The following is a 23682-nucleotide window of genomic DNA, read 5'->3' as shown; positions in this document are numbered from 1 at the left end:
GTCCGAATGATTGTCATTATCATGTCTTTGTTGTTAGGCTGTGTGAGCTTCTATGCTAGATACCTTGACTTTAAAATTACACCTACAAGGGGTCCGGCTTTCTCTGTTGCACATGCAATTACCAAAATCTTTGACTAAAAAGACAAGAGAACAAGTTATGAGATCCCAGCAATATATGCTTTGAAAGGAAAAGAGATCTTTCGATTATCACACAGCATTTTACATTCATTCAATTTTTTTTTTTGATGGAAAGCATTTTACATTCATTCTTGACTGTTAATCTTACAGAAACAAGGATACAAATCTATTGTGCATTACAAGACCAACCCACCAGTTTTCTGAAATGGAAAACATTACAAAAGAGGGAAAAAAAAAAAAACAAAAAAATAACACATCTTCATGATACATATGGAGATAATTTATATAAAAATTCTATAAGGAGAGCAAAATTCCTAAACCCAAAACTCCAAAAATATATAAACACTCCTAGAGAGGTTGCTGCAGTGTCACAAGCAAGGGACTGGTGACAGTGTGCTTCCCATCAGACCATACAATAGAACCATCTTTCATTGTAGAGCTTCCAGGGGAGAGCTTAATTTCCCTAGCTTGCACCCTTACAAGGAAGCTCAACTTCTGACCCACCCTCCTAAACGCAAGCTTCTCCGGCTGCACCGTCACCACCATTCCCCTCGGCGGCCTAATTGTAACTTGGTAAACCGAATTCGGATCCCCAACATTCGTCACTGTCCTAATAAAATGAGTAGACATCTTATGCTTCCCATATTGTTGAAACACTGCAGACAATGAAGGGTAATTCAAATTCCCAGCATGACCAGCTCTCTTTGCCCCACTACAATCTGCATTCTTCCTAGTAATCACTTGAATATTCTTAGTAGTATAATTCAAATTGCACAGAAAATCCACATAATCATATGAACTTATATCATAAACTAGTCCAGGATCCATAGCCTTCTCAGGGTGTACATGACCAGCACCATAATCCAACACACTCGAAACATTTCCAGTAGACTCATCAATCATAGTCTGACCCCTATTATCCACAGTATAAGCAGTGGTCATAAGAGCCGACCTAATTGAAGCTGGAGTCCATTCTGGGTGAGCTGCTTTCAACAGTGCTGCTAAACCAGACACATGAGGACAAGCCATTGAAGTCCCAGACAGTATGTTAAACTCAGTCTTCCGCTTATCCGATGGAACCCCAGATGGACCAACACTATCAGGCCAAGCTGCAAGAATGTTCAACCCCGGAGCAATCACATCCGGCTTCACAATCTCCGGGGTCTCCGGATTAGTCCCTCGAGCCGAAAACGATGCCACCACAGGTGCAGGCCTAACTCCAAGCCTAGTTCCTTTGAATTCAATAGTCGCCACCGGCTTCTTTGCCTCTGTAAGGTACTTCCTAATTGCATCACCGCCAGCTGCACCGACTGCGGTCGCGGGCAACACGTGGCAATCAGCCACCAATCCTTCACCATCAAATACCGCATTTGCTAAAACCATTCCAGCCCCTCCAGCTTTTTTCACAACCTCGCCTTTTGCAGTCCTAGAATTGATGCCTCTATCACATAACACAATTTTTCCTTTCACGAAATTGGGGTCTAGTGAACCTTCCAAACACAAAGACGACGAGTACCCATCACCGCCATTACTCGCCTGAGAACTCCCGCCGTACACTAACGGGTACATCCGACCCGGAACCAAATTCGGCCCGCCGTAAATACTCATACCCGGAATGATTTTCTTGTTCCCAAGCTTCACATCCGCCGGAAAATCTCTATCAATGGTTCCAGCACCGACTGTGGTAACCCACGGAGCCACATTCGTCACCGTGAGAGCTCCGGGGCCGCCATTTCCGGCGGAAGCAGATACAAAGATCCCTGCATCGGAAGCAGCAAAAGCTCCGATAGCTATTGCGTCGAGATGGTAGGGCACAACAACGCCACCAACGCTAAGCGAGATGACGTCGACGCCGTCGGCAACGGCGGCGTCGAAGGCAGCGAGAATGTCGGAATCGTAACAGCCGGAGTTCCAGCAAACTTTGTACGCGGCTAAACGAGCCTTCGGAGCCATCCCGGCGGCGACGCCACGAGCATAGCCTAAAGTGGACGCCTGAAAAACGTACCTTCCGGCGGCGATGGAGGCGGTGTGGGTCCCATGACCGTCAGTGTCTTTAGGAGACTTGGTTTCGACGGTCTCGTTGATTTTACCGTTGGTGGCTTCGTAGCCTTGAGAAAAAAACTTAGCTCCGATCAGCTTTTTGTTGCAAGAAGAAGGTGGGAAGTCTGAGGTGGCGACGCAGTGGCCTTTCCATTTGGTGGGTATGGGACCGAGGTCTTCATCGTTGAAGCTCTTGTGGTTGGGAGTAATGCCGGTGTCGATGACGGCGATGACGAGGTCGGAGCCGAAGTCGGACTCTTTGAGGAGGCCGGAGTTGCCGGAGGTTTTGAGGCCGAGGAATTGAGGGGAGCGAGTGGTGTGGAGGTAGCGGAGAGTGTCGGGGAAGAGAGAGAGGATGTCGGGGTGGGAGCTGAGGGAGGCGGCTTGGGATGGAGAGAGTGTGGCGGAGAAGCCGTTGAAGATGGTGGAGTAGGTGTGGAGAATGGTGGAGCTTGTGGTGGTGGTGTTGGTGGAGAGGAGAGAGGTGTACCAGTTAGTGTGAGTGGGGAAGATGGTGGGTTTGGAGTCTGGGTTTACTAGGATAATGAAGGTTTTGGGTTTGGAAGTGGGTGTGGAGGTTGTGATGGTAAGGGTAAGGGTGAGGAGGAGGAGAAAGAAGGTGAGAGAAGATGCCATTTTTGGCTGTGTGTGTGTGTGTGTGTGAGAGTGTGAATGGTTTGGTTTGGCAGTGAAGCCAAGTTTAAAAAGAATAGAGAGAGTGAGAGAGGGAGAGTGTGTGATAGTATGGGAATAGTATGGTTGTAGAGAGCGGAGAATCTAGAGATTTTGTGAGAGAGACAGACAGAGAGAGAGAGAGAGAGAGAGAGAGGGTGTGTGTGGCTATGTGGGTGAAGGGAGTGTAAAAATGATGGTACTATCAACTATGGTACTAGCAGTATTCAGCATAGATTAAAGACCAAAGATAGAAATTAGGATTTTTTTTTTAAATAGTTTCAATTTATATGAAAGCTTAATATTATCGAACTAAGACATTAAGCAATTTTTAGTATAGACTATAAAAAACTTTATTAGTAGCTAATCAAAATCCACTAATTAGTATAAATTTTATTATTATTATAAAAATGACTTTTCCTTTTTTGTTGAGAATCATAAAAATGACTTATAAATTATAATGAGTGTGATTAGGGGTAATAAATAAACTAACCCTAGGTGTCAGTTAGTTATAAGTCGTTGTCCAACTCATCATAATTGATTTTGGGTTCAAGTCACTGTTAGTAATATAACTATCTTGTCGAGTGAGAAATGACTGAATTAGAAACTAAATAAACATTGTAATTAGTATTTCTTTTTTTCATAAGTGACACATAAGTTATTTTTTTGGATTGTTGAGTGAAAATTAAGTTTATAAGCTTATATGATATATAATTAAAATTTGTAATATTCTTATATATATAAGGATATAATATTTTTCACCATATGCAGTAATTAGTAAATATTGATTTACAAGATTTCTGTCAAAATATTTTCTCCATAATATTTTCTTCTAATGTGTAAAGTGTGGGCAGAGATAGAGACAAGTGAGGTATATTGACAGTGATACAAGTGGGCTAGTGAGGTGTGAGTGTGAGATGGGGTGGGGTTTGTCTGTGTTGTGCTAGACGAAGAGTGTTGCTGATTTGGGAGGAATCTATGTGAATTATATTGTTCTATCAATTAGAGTTCTGAGATTTCTCTTCTTTGGGCAATGGAAATTTTAATTCGTGGGGTTGGGTATTTTGTATCTTTTGTTAGTTTCTTCATTAAATTGATAATAATTCTGCTTTTGTCGCATAGTGTTTGATAGGAATGTTGCTGATATAAACAGTATTTTTTATTTTCCTTTTTCTAAAAAGGAGATAAAAGCCTGGCTCTATTTGCTTTGATCCTTTTCATTTGATTAGATTTTTTTCTCTTCTTTTTAGCTTTATCTTGTAATAATTGGAAAAATCCAAATTATACGGGGATAAGTGTCATTGAATCACTTTGATTAACACCCTAATATAAGCTTGTAAGAAAAAGTTTAGTTTCAAGTGGTAATTGCATTAAAATTGTAGGTTTGTTGATTAGTTCATGTTAATTGGCTTCTTATCACACTATTTATCATTCAGCTCACAGTAATCATGATACACCAAATTTATAATGATATTATCAATATTTGTTAATAATTTTTCATCATGTAAATACATGAACACCATCATAAGGAAATGTTTGTATTGAAGTATTATTCTAAAGAACCACTGATCATATGTATGATCATCTCCTTTTCTATTGTGGGTTTCTTTTTCTATTTTTCAAAATATAATGTAAAGCTAGAATTTTTTTATAATATTTTCAATATTTAACCAAGTTTATTATACAATGTATTTTAAAATTTTAAATAACATAACACTAATTATATTTTTATGTTTGTAATTCAAACACTAATTACATTTTTATGTTTGTAATATTTAAATGGAATAATAAAATGTAACTATTTTGAATAAATAAAATTATTTTCCAAATAAATTATGTAACTCTCTCTCCAAAAAAAAAAAAAAAATTATGTAACTTTTAACTAAGGTTCCAATTCATATTTCTAAAATAAATAAAATATGTTTATTTAATGACCGTTGAATTTATTTAGACTTGGTTACGTTGATTCAAAAGGTCATAAATTCAGTTTCTGAAGAAAAAAAAAAAAGGTCATAAATTCCTTGACCATCTCACCAGGGGATCCTTGGTTTGACCCATGGCTCATAATGGCGAGAAAAGAAACATTTGAGAAATGAGTACACAATATTGACTTTCTTCTTACCTTTTATTTTTTGGATGTAATCTTTTCTTATTTCAAAGAAAAAAATAGCTTCCAATAAGCATATAATATTATATAGTTGAGAAAAACTCCTCTCACAAGTCACAACAGGAGATACAATGAATCGAGTCTCTGAGACCAAAGACAAAATGGTATCTATCTATGTGTAGACAATCATCCAAACTAATTAACATGCACTATAAAATATTTTTGTACTGTATAGGAACCGAAGAGAGAGAGAGACAGAGAGAGAAAATCATTTATGTATCTTGGTCTCTTGGGCCTAATACCCTGGTTGGATGGGATTCTTTCTTCCTCATGGGCATTTGGAGTATATGGCTTCAAAGAAATAGGTTTTGCTTCCAAGATGCAAATATCAACCCAAACCTTCTTAAGAACGTCGAACAGAAAGCGATTGTATTTTCCTTTTGTGTTTCAAATTAACAAGTTTCTAGAGCTCTCATCTTTCTTGTGAGGTGGGAGGTTCCTCCCCCAAATTGGTATTAGTTAAACATTGATAGTCTTGTCCAGGGCTGCCCAAGACCAGTGGGAGGTGGGGGTCTAATCAGGAATCACCATGGATCTTAAGAGTGTGTTTGGTCGGGGTGAAAATATAGAGGATGAAAAATAGGGTGAAAAATGTTATTTTTCACAGTTTGGTTGAAAAAGGAAAATAGGAGAGACAGAAAATAGGGGAGAAAGTTTTCCCTCCTGAATCCATGTTTTTTATCCTCCAAAATTGAGAGGAAATTGAGGAGGGAAAAGTGATGAGAAATCCATTTTACAGAAATACCCTATCATTTAACCCTCACATATTATGTAACAAGGGTATAATAGTTAATTTATATAAATTATATTTTCCATACTTCCCTTATTCTCTCCAACCAAATAAAAGAGTTTTCCACCCTTTTACTTTTCCACCCTTTTACTTTTCCACCCCTCCAACCAAACACACAAGAGGAAAAACTAAATATTTTCTATTCTCCCACTTTTCCATCTTCCCACAATTTTCCATCTTTTCACTTTTCCACTCCTCCAACCAAACAGATCCTAAGTCAAATGATTCATTAGATCTATTGGCTGAGCCAATGGTCTGAAGGTCGAGCTTTGGGCAGTCATGGATGGCTTAGCTTTATTCTCATCTCTTGGGTTTCCTACGGTTGAATTAGATGTTGGTGCAACAGTAGTTGTTTATTTACTTTCTAACAATGATAGTTCATCTGCTAACTTTGCGCCAATCCTTGATGATTGCAAACAATTCATGAACCAAATCCCACCCTTGAAGATCAGCCCTTGCTTTAGGGAAGCAAATGCATGTGATGATGTGCTTGCCAAGAAACGATCCTTTCTTTTAGCATGATTTTGTTATTTAGGAAACTCTGCTTGTGGAGATTGACCCTATTTTGATTAGAGACTCTTCGGGGTCCTTTTTGTAACAAACTATGTATAGACCTAACTGCCTTGTCTGTTGGGTAGTTTGCTATTTATTTTTTTCCCTATAACCAATGTGTGTGTGTGTGTATACACACACACCGGATCAATGAGGAATTATTTTGTATATTCAATGCATTTTATCTTTATTCTGAGTTTTATGTATGGGACTCACACATAAAACCCACTTCAATTATGATTGTATTATACCCAATACAAGAACAAAACTTATGAGAGAAATCTTAGAAACTTCTTATCTTAATATTGAGTGTGCATTTTGAAAATTTAACCTTTAGGCTGTATGTTCTCATTATATCCTTCATGTTTGCAAAATTTTAAGAAGATTAAAGATTCATTACTATGTCATCAAATAAATGTTAAAATTTCAAGTTTTGTGATCTAAAATTGTGTATAAAAAATAAGTTTATTGATCAAATAGTAAATAATATCTGATTTGAACGAAATTTAATATGCATATTAAGAACATAAAAATATGAAATTCAACAATTAAAATTTTAAAATTCACATTGAAAAAAAAATACATGCTAAAAATTTGAAGAGTTTAACTTTGTTTCCAAAACAATAAACAATTTGACCGGATATATAACACCCTAAAATTTAATGAATTTTTTTTTTTTTTAATTATAAATTGTCTCGAACGTTCATGCGGATTGACTTCAGTTGGCACATAAGTTTTCTTTGACCAATTTAACCTTTTGGGTAATACTAAAAAGTGAAAACTATGACTATATATAGCCTAATCTACAACAAAAACTAGAGTGGTATGTAAGAATTAGCCAAATTAACTGGTCAATGTCGACATGGACGGTGGTAAAAACAAAAAAGAAGAAAGTGATACTAGTAGTAAAAAATTCAAAGTGGGATTTGGTTTTGAAAATTGTAATAGTTTTTTTAATCCTTTTTCTAAAGAGAAATTTGATGTTAATGTGTGTCGGGGACTTGTCATCATCGTCTGCAGCTCTCTCTCAAGTAGTTAAAGGCTGAATTTGCACACACGTGTCAACATGTTTTTACAGCCTTTTTAATTTGCTAAAAAATAAAGCTAGTGGGCTTGCTTTCTTTCTTTTTTTTTTTTTCTTTTTTTTTTTTTTGCTGAATAGTGGGTTTTGCTTTCTGATTTGATTTGTACATGGCTTTTTCATACACATAATATATATTGTCGAGGTAGGTACATGGACAATTTATATGTAAGACACGTGGGGTTGCATAACTTTGTTCTTTGTATATCAAATTTTTTTAAATAAAACACTGTTTTTCATGCACATTATCCCACCGTAAAAGTCAGGGACATTCCCATATTCTAATGTAGCTATCACTATTAGTCTCATTTTAATTATCTGTTTAGATACTATTTATTTTGGTAAAAATTAAAAATTTATAATTAAAAATACTGTAATAAAATAATTTTTTAAAAGTAAAATATTGTAACAAAACTCATAGTTGTGTTTTTCAATTCTTGGTGGTCTGTGTACAGTACTTATAGGACCCACTAAAAAAATGCAAACGCAAAAACATAGATACACACGCTAGATATGTCATTTTGGTGCAGCTTATGCGTCTCGAAAATAAAATTAGTACCATATATATGTACACAGAACTTGAAGCAAATTTTAAAATAAAGTTGCTTTGGAACTTTAAATAGTTTTTTAGAGAGTGTTTTAAATTTAAGAGTACTACTTAATATTTAAACAATATTTGTGTCATGGGGACTCATACAGTCCTACGTAATACTCGTCTCAATTTTCGTTGCTCTAGGCCACCAGATTATAATAAAATAAGGTGATTTATTCTGCTTACAAGTTGATAAGATTGTGATTTTGAATGTGTGTGTTGCTTGATCCATGTTATCTAAGAATTAATATACTAATATAATAGGATGTGGCCACAATTATATCTTTTTCACATTATAGTATGGCACACCCTTTCATGCTGTAATTACTCACCAACTCCTTGTCATCTCTCCCTCCAAAAAAAAAAAAAAAAAACCCGTATCATCTAAATTGAAGAAGCATATGGACTACAATTTGCAAACACCAATGATAGACACAATCTTGTTTACACTAACAATAATATAAAGGTAATTTGCAATGTGTTATACCATATTGTATATGCTAGAATGAATAATCTGTATTACAATGAACCATAACATGAACATATACAAGCGACTAAATCCTAGACTACTAGTACAAAATACAAATAGAAGTGAGCTTGGACCTATTACATTAGGTTAATATATCTAATATATCTCCAACATATCTTTCTCAGATTATACTATGCCACACCCTTCCCTACTGTTACTACTCATCAACTCCTTGCCATCTAAGTTTAAGAAGCATATGTACTACAATTTGCCGACACCAATGTTAGACACAATCTTGCTTTCACTGCTAACATTGCTTTATTATTATTATTATTTATCATTAACAACAATTTGTGAGATATTCTGTGATAATTATCGTGACCTTAAGTGTTTTGTTTTGTTTTGTTTTTGGGTAGAGAATTATGAACCTAAAGAAAGTGATTGATTTGGTAATGACTTTGGGTTGAGTACACGTCTAGTTCCTTGAGGCTGTAAACTAAGTGAGTGTACAACTTGGGTAAAGTAATAGGACCATACTACCATACCATTTCACCTAGCTATGGTATAATATGCATGAGGATGAGGTTGATTTTGGTCTAATAAAAGGAGTCTGAATTTGGGACCCATGATCCATAGGTACTACTGCAGCTAGTACGCATGGTTAAGAAGACAGTTGTCGATCATCTTGAATCATCATTGACATTTTGGAAGAAAAAAATATGGAGGGTGGGCCATTCAAATTGAAACTAACCCCATGATTTTCTTTTTTTTTTGGATGAATAAAACTAAAAGATGTACATGCAATCATCTTTTCTTTGAATTTTTCTGATGATGACATTCTGGGTAAATTGTCGGCCCTCTTCAGTTTCACATATTGCAGGTCTCAACAATAACATGGAATGGTGGGGGACCTTACTCCATAGTGAGGACAAAGTTGCATTTCTGATGGATCTTCTAGCTTTGAATTTGAAGATGGACCATTCTATCACTTATTATTCACCTAGCTATATAGTTTTCTACCTTGCCATTGAGGAAGGTACAGTGAAAAAGGAGCACGAGTATTACTCTATTTGTAGAACTAAAAAGGTAAACCAAAGGAAGAGTCCAAAGATTAGATTGCTAAAAGGATGGGAAATATATAAACAAAGCCAAGTGGAAAAAAATAGTACTGCTAGTGATAATAAAAATTTTCGATTTTAGAAATTGATGTAACAATTATTTTATAAAAAAATAAAAAATTTATCTATAACAATGTTAACCACTTTAGTGTGAGTTTGGGATGCTTATTTCGTTGCTGCGTTTGCCTTTTTTTTTTTTTTTGGGACCAACGCCTCCAGTATTGTTCATGTCCAAAAACAGTATAAATAGACAAATAAACAATAATCGAAAAATTGTTTTTTATTATTTTCAGTTTTCAACAAAATAAGTAAATTTCAAACAGATCCTTAATATAATAGTAATAAATAAGTGAGACAATCGCATTTAATTGTCACTTTCTAAACTTTTTATAGTAAAATTGATATTAATTTTAGTAATTTTTAGCCGAGGATAATTAAGAGAAGCCAATTACATGAGACACGATCCTCTCTATTACACTTCAAACGGAAATAGTCTATTTCATTGTTTAGATTTTATTTCTTAAATTTAACGGTGTACAAAATAACATGTAATAACGTGATATAACCATTTATAATATATATTTAACCGAAAACACATAAAATATAGCCATTTTTATACTGCAAGGATTCTTTTTTCTGGAACAAGAGGCAGTGAAAGCAAGATTAAAAAGAATGGGATACAGAAGGTGGTACAGTTCACATGCAATTATTGGGAGTCTCATTATTAGCAGTAAAGAGGAAGAGATACAGGGTTGGCAGGCCTCTTTGTTGTGGTTTTGAATCAAAGCAAAAGCCACTCAATGAGCCTTTTCCTTTTTTGCCATTGTCTTAATAGTTTGAAGGCAAAGTTATTCAAACTTTAAACAAGTTTATAAAAAATGTTAAAGGGGGGGTATGAAGAAGGTTCTTGCCTCTTCCATCTTAATGATCATCCTCTCGAATTATTGTCAACTAAACTTTACTAGCTTTTGCTAAACACTAGACTTTCGAAAGTGATGGCAATGTGACATGAAACAAACCCATTTTGTCTTCTTCTTTTTTTGTTTTGTTTTAATAATTGAATCGGAATTGGTTTTGAAGCATATTGTATGATGTATTATATTTATTTAATTTTTTTGGTAGAAAGGGGATGCATTAAAAACTAGAGAACCAAACTAGTTTAAAGACAAAGCGTGTTTAATTAACACACTCCATTCAAATTCGAATGATAAAATCTTAACAAGTTCACAAACGGACTATCATACAATACAAAATAAGAGGTTTGATTAACCCCCAACCTCACCAAAACCGTTGACACATCTGGTAGCTTTGCAATAGCAATGCCTAACATGCATCTAGAGAAGTTGGGAAACTTGTTGCATAGAACACCTTTTATTAGATCGTTTGAATTGTCTGTAAGACACTTTAATCTCTAGCAAACACCTACAGGAAAATGGTTTTATATTCAAGAGTTCGACATCTTTTTTTATTTTTTTAGAAGGAAGAGTTTGCCATCTATGTCAATTTAAAAATTTGTCAAGAATATTGCTTTGTAGTAAGAAAATTTAATGATCTAATTATACTTTATAAAAATTGGATCCCAAAACTGGTTGATACGTGCATTGTCTTCTTGAATCTTCTTTACCATATCATTTACTGGTTAATAGGAACTAGGTTCGAATTGTTCTCTATGTTCAAATCAGCTAGAATTTTGAGTCTTATGTTTGCAGTGTTAGGAGAATTTGAGTGGTTGTGATTTATTGGATCCCCAATAATTAAAATTTCAGGCTTGAATTGATTTTTTTTTTTAACCTTTTCTTTTGGGCTTAATTCACTTTACTTAAAATTTGAGATCAATTTAAATGATTCTAAAAATGATAAAGAGATTGGCATTGTCTTCTTGAATCTTATTTACCATATCCTAAACTTTGAACAGCAAATTTACTATGACAATACCCAAAAACTCCTGGGCAAAACACCTGGATTGGCAATAGTGAGTGTTCCTATAAGCTTGTTCAACTCCTCATCATTGTGGACAGCAATTGTATGGACCTGAAAATGAATTGGCACATCAACGTCATGTTGAAAAACCAGGTGCATAATGCCCCACTTATTTGCAACATTTCTATAACTGGCCTCGGTTATAAGAGAGAATGAAAGGTACCGACATCGCTTAAAATAGCTCTAACTCTCTAACGTATTAATCTATTGAAATATTCTTGACCTGTTCCGTAAATCTAAATAATCAGATCCATCATCCATGGTAAGAAAAAACAAGGACATGGAGGAAAGAAAAGAATAATGTTACAGTCACAAATTATTTTACAACATTTTTACAAACAGTTGATGTGTCCAACTTTTACTGATTTTCATTTGGGTTAATCGTTAACATAACCTTTTCAATTACTAATAATTACTTACCACATCAACAGTTCATAAAAAAATATTGTAAAATACTTTGCAACTTAGCATTTTTCGGAAAAATCAACAGGTCTTGAACTTACTTGTAGTAAATTCCACTTATAGTACTTATATATATATAGAAGTTACATTTAAGCCATTGTGAATGTTTTAAAATTTTGAATTTAAAATAAAAGGTGATAATTCTTTTTTTGAGAGATAGTTTCAACCTATGACTAGCCTACTCTTTATGGTAACTCAGATAGTGAAAAGAAAAAAAGAGCCTAAAAATTAGGATTTATTTTTATTCTCTCCCTTGAGACTTGAATTCAAAATGATAGTAGTGTATGAGTGTTAGTTTTTTTTATTTGTTGACAAAGTTGGTTAGATTTAAAAATAGTAAAACGTATTTGTGACTTTTTTATTTCAAATAATTTAACTAAAAGATAAGGGGTGTTTTGAGTTTAGTAAGTTGTGTGAAGTATTTTAGAAGAGAAATGATATGTCTACAGTATTTTGAAAAAAAATTCTAGCTGGTAGGTTGTTATTAGCTGTTACTAATGGACAAAAAAATAATTTTAGTGGTAAGTTCAAATTAGAATCAATAACAACTATCAACTTATGATTTGTTGTAAAAGTGTTGTGAATGTAGCATTTCTCATTTTAGAGCAACTAAATTTTCCTGTTTAGTTGCTCTAAAATAAGAGAGAGAGAGAGAGAGAGAGAGAGAGAGAGAGAGCTACTTACCAAATCTATAATTGGGGTATCCATTTTACTCTATCTCATAGATTGACTTACATAAGAAGATACCAAAGTGCTTCCAAAATCATGGTCATCTCTATCTTTTTGAGGCAACCAATTATGCACTTTATAGCAACGAGACGTTTTGGATAACTTAAATAGACCAAGTCACGAATGCAGTGTTAGAAACCCCGTAGAATACAAATTCCACATTCATTAGAGTAATCTAGACAAGATTCATGTTTTTCTAAAAATGCAATCATTAATAATGCCATGATCATGATCAAGCTTAGAGAGATGAGAAAGCGGATTAGGAAGTGAAGATGGATTGGAAAATTTAGAGGCAGAGACACTAGCTTGTAGATCAATAAGAATAAGGATAACAAGCTCCATCATCCCCACCACAAGTTTTGTCATAAAATTTTCATCAATTGATTTTACCTAATGTTCGAAAATTTCTTGTTTTAAAGTATAATTTAGGAGAACGATAAAGGCTTAAAACTTTATTCCTTATTTATAACTAAATTACTAGACTCCTTTAAAATATTATTAATAGAATTATAATTAATTTAGTGTTATCGTTTTAGAATTGTATCTTTTCGAAGTATGATAATTTGTATGATATTTGTCTAGGAATTAGAGTAATGTCTTTTGATTATGACCATAGGGTCTCAAAGTAACTATTAATGCAACCATATGATTTGAATAAAGACAAGTATGGTTATAAGAGTGTAATTAGTTTCAAGTAAACTTGTAAGGAGGGATGATCAAATAATTATCACATATTTTATCAAATTCATCCATAGTAATGGGTTTTCAAAGGAGACATTGGTTCAAAAAAAAAAAAGTGTTAAACAAGTTATATTACAATATACGGACGCACAGAACAAAAATTTAACAAGTTATGATGGGCAGTTTAATTTGAGCCAATAAAATAAATTAATTCAAACATATGAATCAATGATATAAGTATTGATTCATTGCTTATTTGTTAATGAAGAGACAGAAAAGTTGTGTCTCTTGAATAGAGCTTATTTGTTATTAAAGCGACATATCTCTTACCAAGAGACATAGTGAAATAAGGATCGTTTGTTTCAAAGTATTATTAGAGACGAGTGAAATAAGGATTGTTTGTTTCAAAGTACTATTAATTTCTTTTTATTGATATGTTGGTGATTCTCACTCTAATGGAATTATCGTCCACACACCATTGTAACCAACAAAACCTCATTTGAAATAAATTTCAAATTTTCTATATAAACTTCATGAAAAATATATATTGTTCTAAAAAAAAAGTCATACCCATTAAATAGATTTTCATAACTAATTGAAAAAAATGTAATAACATTAACAAAATTTCTTATATCACAATAACAAAAATTACGTTATAAGAAATAAAACTAAGTACAAAAATAGCTCAATTTTTTTTCAGAGAAATTACATTTTACCAGCTACCACCTTAAACTATATTCTAGATTACATTTTGTACCTTAAAATTTTTGAATGCACGTTTTACACCATAAACTATGATTTTTGTTACACTTTGCATCATGATGTTAAGTTTTCCGTTAACTTGGATGGAAATCCAAAGTTAAGAGTGCAAAGTGTAATCAATAGTATAGTTTAAGGTAATAAAGTGTAATTTCTTCTTTATTTTTAGGGATTAAGAAGAGGATCAATTGAGACTTTTCACGAGATGTCATATTTTTTCATCTAAGTTAACGGCAAATTTAATGTTGGGTGCAAAGTGTAACAATAGTTATAGTTTAAGGTGCAAAATGTGCGCTAAAAAAATTTAAAGTGCAAAGTATAATTTGGAGTATAGTTTAGGGTAATAAAGTGTAATTCTCCAATTTTTTTTTCCATAGTTTTGTATTTGATTGTCTGTCTAAGAATTTCTATTTATTTTTTTAATTTTTAAGTAGAAAAGGAACAATATTACATTAAAGAATAGCTGATCCAAGTACAAGCCAAAAACTTTTAAATTTAACAGAAGTACTATAACTTATAAAAGGAAGATTAGAATAAAATTTTGTTTAAAAAGAAAATCCTGAATCAGATGACAACCACGTTTAGTAAGGGAATCACTGATGGTTAGCTTCGGGGAAGATTTGCTTCTATTGAGGATAAGTTGAAATGTAGAATTATGAGGTTGAGCCCAAAGAAATGAATAAGTTAGCCCGAAACTCAAAGCCTAATTTTAATACAATACACTTTCATGTATGAATATGATTATTTCCAGATGCGGTCCATAAACAAATGGGCCGAAAAGATAAGCAATTACCTCAGCCACCAGAACAGGTAGAATTGCCTCCCAAATCCTCATATTTGGGCAGTTCATAAGTGCCTTTCAGATCGTAATTACCATCAACAATAATATATATGTTTTCACAGCCGGTTCTAAGCATTAAAGCGAAATTTTTTAAAAATAATCTATATATATAACTGAAACCTCTGAAACTCCTACAATTTTTCACATTATTATAATATTTAAATAAAATTATTATTTTATTTAAATAAAATTATTTTTGTTTAGTCCAAACTTAATAAGTAGTGAAACTCTATTTCTCTAACAAGTCCAACTTAAACTCAAACTCATAATTTTTTTTTTAAAATATTTTTTTTTAATCCGAACTTAACCAAGAGTGAAATTCTCTCTCTCTAACAAGTCCAACTTAAACTCAAACTCAAACTCAAACGTTGATATTATTATTATTATTATTATCTCTCTACTTCACTAATATAATATTTCATGACAGGGTGCAAATTTATAGTCATGGATTATTCTTTTGAATGTAATCCAATCTTTTTCTTATATTTTTCTATTTTTAGTCATATATATTTTGTTTTGTTTCAATAATTTTTTAGCCGTGAATCATTTGATTTTTTAATATTTTTTGGTCTTTCAGAAGTTTTAATATCTGAATTTTTAAGTTATTTTTTGCAGTTACTAAAATTGTCTAACAATTTTTTTTTAAGTCATTGCACATTCAAGAAATGACTTTTTCATCAAATTGTAACACAAATTGAAATCATACAAGAGCAAATCATGTAATGGTGTAGTTTCTTAATCAATTTAAAAAACTTTTTAGCACGGGTTAGCAAAAAAAAAAAAAAAACTTTTTTCCACAACTTTTTAAAGTGGGTGTTGAAAAAAAAAAAAGTATTTGGGGAGGGGGGCTTGTTTCCCCTGCAAACTAAAACTGAGTCACCTTTGCAAATTTGCAATGGTGCAAAGTCACGTGAGAAGGCACTTTGTTTAGCTATTTAATTCCCACCTATTTGCTATATAGAATCTAACATAAAATCTAAACTTTGATTTGTCTTTTCATACCTAACTTAATTTACTCAATTGCCCTTGACGATTTTTTATAGGCGAAAATATACTTTTGGTCTATACATTTTGGGTCAATTACCATTTTAGTCTCAAAATTGATTTTGTTACTAATGTAGTCCCTAAAAAAAGAAAATTGTTTTTGAAATGGTCCATGCCATCAACCCACTAACGGAAACCTCCTACGTGGTAGATGGAGTGTCCTGCTTGCTGACTTGACGCTGACGAGACCATTAAAATATTATTAAAAATAATTATTTGGCATTTTTAAATGCCATGTTAGCATTTAAATTAATAAAAAAAGCCACATCAGAGTATTTAAACTAAATTAAAAAAAAAAACCTTAAACCTAATTAAAAAACAAACCTTTAATTTCTTAATTTTAAATTAAACTGAAAATACAAATTTGATTTAAACTGAAATTTTAATTTCTCAATTCTCAGTTTTAAATTATTTTATCACAATCCTCTCTAGCAAAGCCCAATCCCAACCCCACAAACCCAAGTTATCCAACCCAACATCAAATTTCTTAACCACCAACATCATAGCATCAATTTAACCCCACGAACCCAAATTTCATCCCTCTCTTTTAAATTTAATTTCTTTTTTTTTAATATAAATTTGCTGATGTGGCCTTCGTTTAAAAAAATTAAAATGCTAATGTGATATTTAAAAATGCCAATTAATTATTTTTAATAATATTTTAATGGTCACATCAGCGTCACGTTAGCAAGTAGGGCACTCCGTCTGTTATGTAGGAGGCTTCCGTTAGTGGGTTGATGGCATTGACCATTTTAAAAACGATTTTCTTCTTTTAGGGACTACATTAATAATGAAATCAATTTTGGGACCAAAATAGGAATTGACTCAAAATGTAGAGACTAAAAGTGCATTTTCATCTTTTTTATATTTTGAAACCGCTGCATGATATACTCAATAATCTTGAATATATCTTTCTTATTTCATTTTGCTCTAGGATTTTTTTAATCATTATTAAGTGGGTCCCATTCCCACATGATTTCCTATTTCCTTATGGTAGTAGGATGACGTTGTGTGATTCCTATTTCATTTTGCTGTAGAATCTTATTTATTTATTTTTTTAAATCATTATTAGGTGGGTCTCCCACATGATTTCCTATAGTAGTAGAATCTGCTTTTTATGCACAACTACACCTAGTGTCTTCTTTTGTCAGGGAGGGCATAATGATAAATGTACTATATTAGCAGTGAAAAAAATTTGGAAGTTCAAGGGGCACCTGCCTCCCCTTCCCCCCCCCCTCCCTCCCTCAAATGTGTGTGTGTGTCTGCACTCACTCATTCTTATATCTACTTATTTTTTAGTTCTCTCATGGTAATCATTTTTCTCTATATTTTATCTTTATCTTCTCAATATTTGAACAATCTCATTAGTATTAGTAAGACATCTCCAACTCGCCTCAAACTCAACCTGCCCCACTACTTTCCTTCACTAGTTTTCCCTGCTCCAAAGAGGTAACAGGATGGGGATGGCTACCTGCATCCATGATCCCACCTCATTGCCATCCCTATATCTTACTCTAACTGCTATGGTGCTCAAGCTTCATTTTTTTTTACTCCCTTTTTATTCAACCTATTCCTTGTGAGTAATGATCATTCAATGCCAAAATAAGCAAAACCCAAAATAGAAAGCTCTCAATTCCTTTTAAAAACTCACCACTACGCATTATTGGTGTAGTGGTCACTTCATAAGTATAAATACTTGTGGGGCGTGGGGGGCAAGGGTCGAGGTTCAAGTCTCTAGGAGAGAGCTTCATACACATATATACTTAGATTAGGTTAGAGTAGAAATTCTATCTTGTATCAAAAAAATTCCTTTTAAAAACTCACATATCTTTCTCAATGGGCCTTTTTCTATTTGGTTATCATTGTTGATTTTTTTATATAAGAAATATACTTATTTTTTTTCACAATCATAATAAAACTTAAAATTACTGGATTACTTAAACCATCTCAATGAAAATTCTTACACTCAAAAGCAAAATATTTTTTACACAAAGCATCCAAAAACATTCATAATTTTATTCAATGAGTCTCATATTTTCAATTTAGTAAAGAGAAAGATGGAACCAATGGAATTTTTCTAACACACCCTAATTATGCTACCTACCTTATTCACAACCTCATGGAATTTTGCAAACACACCCTGATTATGCTACATATTCCCACATTATGGCATGATTTTAAAGACAAAGACAGAAGGAATATCTATATCTTAAGAACTACTTACCAAAACTACAATTAGGGGCTATCCTTTGGATTCTGCATAACATGACATCTCATAGTACGACATAGATAACAATTTAGAAAAATCCTTGCAAATTCATAGTCACATTTCTCTAGCTTTGTGATGCAATCAATTGTGCACTTTACAGCAACAGGATGTTTTAGATCACTTAGATAAACCAGGTCACGAATGCAGTGTTAGAAACCTGTAGAATACATATTGCATATTCGTCAAACTTAGAGAGATTGGAATGTGGGATTGGAAGTTAAGATGGATTGAAAATTTTAGAGGCCTTTAGAGGTAGAGACATTAGCTTGTAGATCAATAAGAATGTCATCCTCATCACAAGTTTTGTCAAAAAAATTTCATCCATTGATTTTCCCTAAGTAAGATAAATTGTATGCTATTTGTCTCAGACTTGGTGTAATGTCTTTTGATTATGACCATAGTATGGGTCTCAAAATAACTACTAACGTAATCAAGGTAAAAACAAGTATGGTTATAAGAGTGTAATTAGTTTTAAGTGAACTTGTAAGGAGGGATGATCTAATAATTATAATATATTAGCTCAAATTCATCCATATTAATAGTGTTTTAAGGAGATATATATTGTTCACCAATTCTTTCCCTCTCTATTTACTCTCTTTGAGTAGTAAACCCAAGTTGCAATCTCAACCCAAAATGCACAGCCCATGAGGAGAGAGATTATTATTATTTATTATATAAAAATTATTTTTCAAATGTTGGCTAATTAATATTTGGGATTTGGGGAGAGATTGACTTCTATATAGAAAGAAAAATAGATTATGAATTCAGTTGGCCTTCTTCTATTTGGGGGCTTTAGACCCATGCCTAAATGGCTTGCAAGGAATCACACAGGATATGACTTGATGGTAGAAGTTCTCGTTCTGCACCTAGAGAGGAGCGGTTCGAGCGATAGTCTTAGTAAGACCCGTGTGGTACACGTGGTATTATCTATTACCGTCACGTGGCTTGCAAGGAGAACCGGCCCACTTTTCATTATATAAATAGAATGCATCATGTTGTTTATAAGCTTTTTCTAAAACAACTTGTTCCATTAACCTCACACTTGTTTTATAAATTAAAAAAAAATTATAATTTAGGGCAAATAATGCTCTTAATATAGAATTTCATGGATAAAAATACTCTATGGCGCATTATCCTAAATCAAAATTTATATATTTCTAACCCGAACGACATTCAAATTTGAATCACATTCCTAATGCATTCTTTGGACTTCGACGTTCTTAATAAGTACGTCCACATTGATGAACTTCAGTCCAATTAGATCCGCAGCCATAGCAAAAATGAAATCCACACCTGTAAAAAATAAAGTAAAAATACAATAAAAATGTAAAAAAGTAGACGACAGTGAAGGAAATTAAAACTGATTCCTAATATGCATCAAAAGATCTTGTTTGGCAAAGTTATAACAAATTTAAGCATTAACGTCCCGATTTGTAAAACAAATATCTACTTTACAAAAAAAAAAAATTACTTTATATATTTTACCAACTCATTTTACAACTCACATGTTAAAATTGTGTGGTTAAATGATTAAATTTATTATAACTCAACAGTTTAAACTTTTGAGATAATCGGTAATTTAACATCGCACAACATCTCAGTTTTTATTTTTACATACAACCCATTAAAATAATATAAACTACCCTATCAACCCATTCTCTCTCTTTTCTCCCATCTCTCTCTTCCCTCTATTGTGTACTTTTATATACTTTTATTGTTAGCAACCATGAATAGTAGGTTGTATATATACAAATTTATTCATGGTTGTTAAAATTTTTTAGTAACACACACTCAGGTAAGCCTCAATTAAGCGGGTGTATTGTTAAAATAGTAATTTAGGGAGTTTTACACCTCCAATGCTAATGCTCTAAAGTATGATTTTCTAAAATCATGTCAATGTACTTGATTGAGATTAAAACTGCATTATGATTATCTATAAAAAGAATTTGAAAAAAAAAAAAACCCTCTCTAAAGTGATTAATTAAGTTATAACAATAATCATGAAAAAGAAATTTGAATCATAAATATCTCTAAAGAAAATACTTAAAAAGTGTCAATTGAATTATAAAATTCTTAATTTTTACTATTACATGTTTAAACATGAGAAAAGTATGTTTTTTATTATTATTTTATTTTATTTATTAATTTCAAATGCATCTATATCAGGATTATGTTATAAATTATTAGGTCTATCATCACCACATTATCTCAATTTTAAGTGACGTGACATACCTTTTGAATCTTTTGGACTAAACTACAAATGAGTACCATAAGTAGGATATAGGATATAATATACTAACCTGCATGTAATGTGCAAGCAGCCTGCAACCTTGTCCACATAGAACTTGCAATGAGGACATCTCCTCCAATTCTTTTTCTTGGCAAGCTCCGTCACCATTATATCTTCCCTCTCTCTTTCATCTTTGTTTAAATTTTGAAATTCCCTGCATTCAATACCTGCATGCCATGAAACCCTGCACTGTGCACAGAATAGTCTTCGACAATTTGGACACTCAGATGCAGTCACTATCTCCCCTCCATCATCTACTAACATAGCCGAGCAGTCCTTGTAGGGGCAGTAAAACTTTTGAGACCCAAGAAGCAATGATTCACAAAGGGCATTTTCCCATCTATCAAACACTTCTTGTGGAATAATGTCACGGCAACACTGAGGCTCCAAGAGACCTCTACATTTTGGATCAGGGCATTTCACTGATGATATATTTTCTTGTAACTTTGTTGCAACATATTGGCTAATACAGTCAGCACAAAATGAGTGAGTGCAGCTATTGTTTGTGAACATTTCACTGGTTAGTTTCCCATCCATGCAAATCATGCACAAGGTTTGAGAGAAGGGTTGAGAAGATTGACCAGTTTCTTTACCCTTTCCCTTGTGATTTTTCATGGAAGAGGAACACTCTTCCTCCACCAAAAGAGTTGGTGATTCCCTATTTATTCTTGAAGAGATTAATGAGGACATGAGAGCCTCTTGAAGCTGTAATTCTTGGGCATATTTCTCATCTGAGATGGGGAGTAGTTCTTCGTCATCATGGAGAGCTGAGAAGTAGAAGTCATCAACCAAGAGATGATTGTTAGAGCTTGATGTTCCAGCTGCCATATTTGATATTTCATTTAAGGAAGTATCTCATTCTGTTCGTATTTATATACGTGAACCTCTAATCAGGGGATTTAGAGGCCCTGCTTAGTATTCTGCATAGATTGGTATTGGTGTTAATAAACAGCTTCCCCATGCATGCATGTATATCTAGGAATATAAAAAGACTCTTGACCCGGCTCTACAGTCTACTGCTTAGATTTTTATTTTTATTTTTTTCTCCAAATTACTTTCTTTCTTTTCCTCTTCCATTTCTTTTTAGTCATTTTGTTGAAGAATATATTTAGAAATATTGGGGCATGGTGTTGCCGAAATGGGGGATGATTTAATAGAAATTTTGGCAACCAAATTGCCGAAAATGGGAGAAAAAAAAGAATTATGGCAACTAAGTTGCCGAAATGGTAAGGGAGGAGAGAGAAATATTTAATAGGAATTTTGGTATGCCAAAAAAAAAATAAAATTGTGGCACTGAAAATTGGAAGAGTCAATTACCTATTTTTCCTGATTCTTATTCTCCAAAGTACTTAGAATATATTCTTTATTCATTCCCAATAAAACCTAATCTACTGATATCACACATAGAATCTATGTTATTAATTCTTTTTTGTCTTTTTATTTCTTCTCCTCGTTATAAAAGGCAGCATGCACCATCACTTTCTGTTTTGCATCTTTGCATTGCATTTCTTCACGAAAAGTTACATTTTTCATATTGTTTCACTTACTTCTGATTGTTCATTGTTATATTACTCTTTTACTTTGCTTCAGTGTGCATAACTAAGGATTGTAAGTTTTGGGTTAATGTGAGTTTTTTGCTTTGCTTTGCTTTATTAACTTACCGCTCTAAAAATTAACAGATTTATTATTATTGTGTAAATATATGATTTGTAAATATTAGAAGCTAATACATTGTAAAATATTGTCTATTGCCTAAGAGTTACAGCTTCAAGAGGTTCTCATGTCCTCAGTAATCTCTTCAAGAATAAATAGGGAATCACCAACTCCTTTGGTGGAGGAAGAGTACTGTTCCTCTTCTATGAAAAATCACAATGGAAAGGGTAAAGAAACTGGTCAATCTTCTCATTCCTCTCAAACCTTGTGCATGATTTGCATGGATGGGAAACTAACCAGTGAAATGTTCACAAACAATAGCTGCACTCACTCATTTTGTGCTGACGGTATTAGCCAATATTTTGCAACAAAGTTACAAGAAAATATATCATCAGTGAAATGCCCTGATCCAAACTGTAGAGGTCTCTTGGAGCCTCAGTGTTGCCGTGACATTATTCCACAAGTAGTGTTTGATAGATGGGGAGATGCCCTTTGTTAATCATTGCTTCTTGGGTCTCAAAAGTTTTACTGCCTCTACAAGGACTGCTCGGCTATGTTAGTAGATGATGGAGGGGAGGTAGTGACTGCATCTGAGCGTCCAAATTGTCGAAGACTCTTCTGTGCACAGTGCAGGGTTTCATGGCATGCAGGTATTGAATGCAGGGAATTTCAAAATTTAAACAAAGATGAAAGAGAGAGGGAAGATATAATGGTGACGGAGCTTGCCAAGAAAAAGAATTGGAGGAGATGTCCTCATTGCAAGTTCTATGTGGACAAGGTTGAAGGCTGCTTGCACATTACATGCTGGTTAGTATATTATATCCTATTTATGGTACTCATTTGTAGTTTAGTCTAAAAGATTTAGAAGGTATGTCACAGTCACTTAAATTTTTTTAATAATGTGTAAGTATAGGCCTAAATATAGCAATCATTAACTGCAACAATACATAATATTTTACGATGTATTAGCTTCTAATATTTACAAAGCATATATTTATACAATAAAATAAATATGTTAATTTTTAGAGCTGTAAGTTAATAAAGCAAAGCAAAGCAAAAAAAAAAAAAAAAACTCACATTAACCCAAAACTTATAATCTTTAGTTGTGCATACTGAAGTAAAGCGGAAGAGTAATATAGAAATGAACAATTGGAAGTAAGTGAAACAATATGAAAAATGTAACTTTCTGTGAGGAGATACAATGCAAAAAGTGATGGTGCATGCTGCCTTTTATAATGAAGAAGAGAAATAAAAAGACAAAAAAGAATCCATGACAGATGTGATATCAGTAGGTTAGGTTTTATTGAAAATGAATAAAGAATATATTCCAACTTTCTAGGTATTTTGGAGAATAA

General features: G+C 33.1%; 2 protein-coding genes and 1 pseudogene across 2 annotated transcripts; 1 reads left to right on the top strand and 2 right to left on the bottom strand.

Annotated features, from left to right (window-relative positions):
* Positions 1-217: 217 nt before the first annotated feature.
* Positions 218-2987, bottom strand: LOC142636111 (subtilisin-like protease SBT1.5). The gene has a single exon (XM_075810190.1). The coding sequence runs from the start codon at positions 2812-2814 to the stop codon at positions 487-489; it is 2328 nt and encodes a 775-aa protein (XP_075666305.1). The 5' UTR covers positions 2815-2987; the 3' UTR covers positions 218-486.
* Positions 2988-11542: 8555 nt separating this feature from the next.
* Positions 11543-21502, bottom strand: LOC142637439 (E3 ubiquitin-protein ligase RSL1-like). Its single transcript, XM_075811714.1, has 3 exons — positions 20685-21502; positions 20617-20638; positions 11543-11650 (listed from the first exon to the last, which is right to left on the bottom strand). The coding sequence occupies exons 1-3, from the start codon at positions 21500-21502 to the stop codon at positions 11543-11545; spliced, it is 948 nt and encodes a 315-aa protein (XP_075667829.1).
* A 952-nt stretch (positions 21503-22454) lies between these two features.
* LOC142637434 (E3 ubiquitin-protein ligase RSL1-like) lies at positions 22455-23682 on the top strand (annotated as a pseudogene).

The sequence above is a fragment of the Castanea sativa genome, chromosome 5, assembly GCF_040712315.1.
Source record: "Castanea sativa cultivar Marrone di Chiusa Pesio chromosome 5, ASM4071231v1".
Lineage (NCBI taxonomy): Eukaryota > Viridiplantae > Streptophyta > Magnoliopsida > Fagales > Fagaceae > Castanea > Castanea sativa.
This window is presented reverse-complemented; position numbering and strand designations above follow the sequence as displayed.

Bases quoted from the DNA above. Each gene is read 5' to 3' on its own strand.
- LOC142636111 (XM_075810190.1), bottom strand. From the start codon at position 2,814: ATGGCATCTTCTCTCACCTTCTTTCTCCTCCTCCTCACCCTTACCCTT.
- LOC142637439 (XM_075811714.1), bottom strand. From the start codon at position 21,502: ATGGCAGCTGGAACATCAAGCTCTAACAATCATCTCTTGGTTGATGAC. The intron at 20,639-20,684 runs GTTAGTATATTA...ACTCATTTGTAG, and splicing joins TGCTTGCACATTACATGCAG to TTTAGTCCAAAAGATTCAAA. The intron at 11,651-20,616 runs GTATGTCACGTC...ATTCATTTTCAG, and splicing joins TAGTCCAAAAGATTCAAAAG to GTCCATACAATTGCTGTCCA.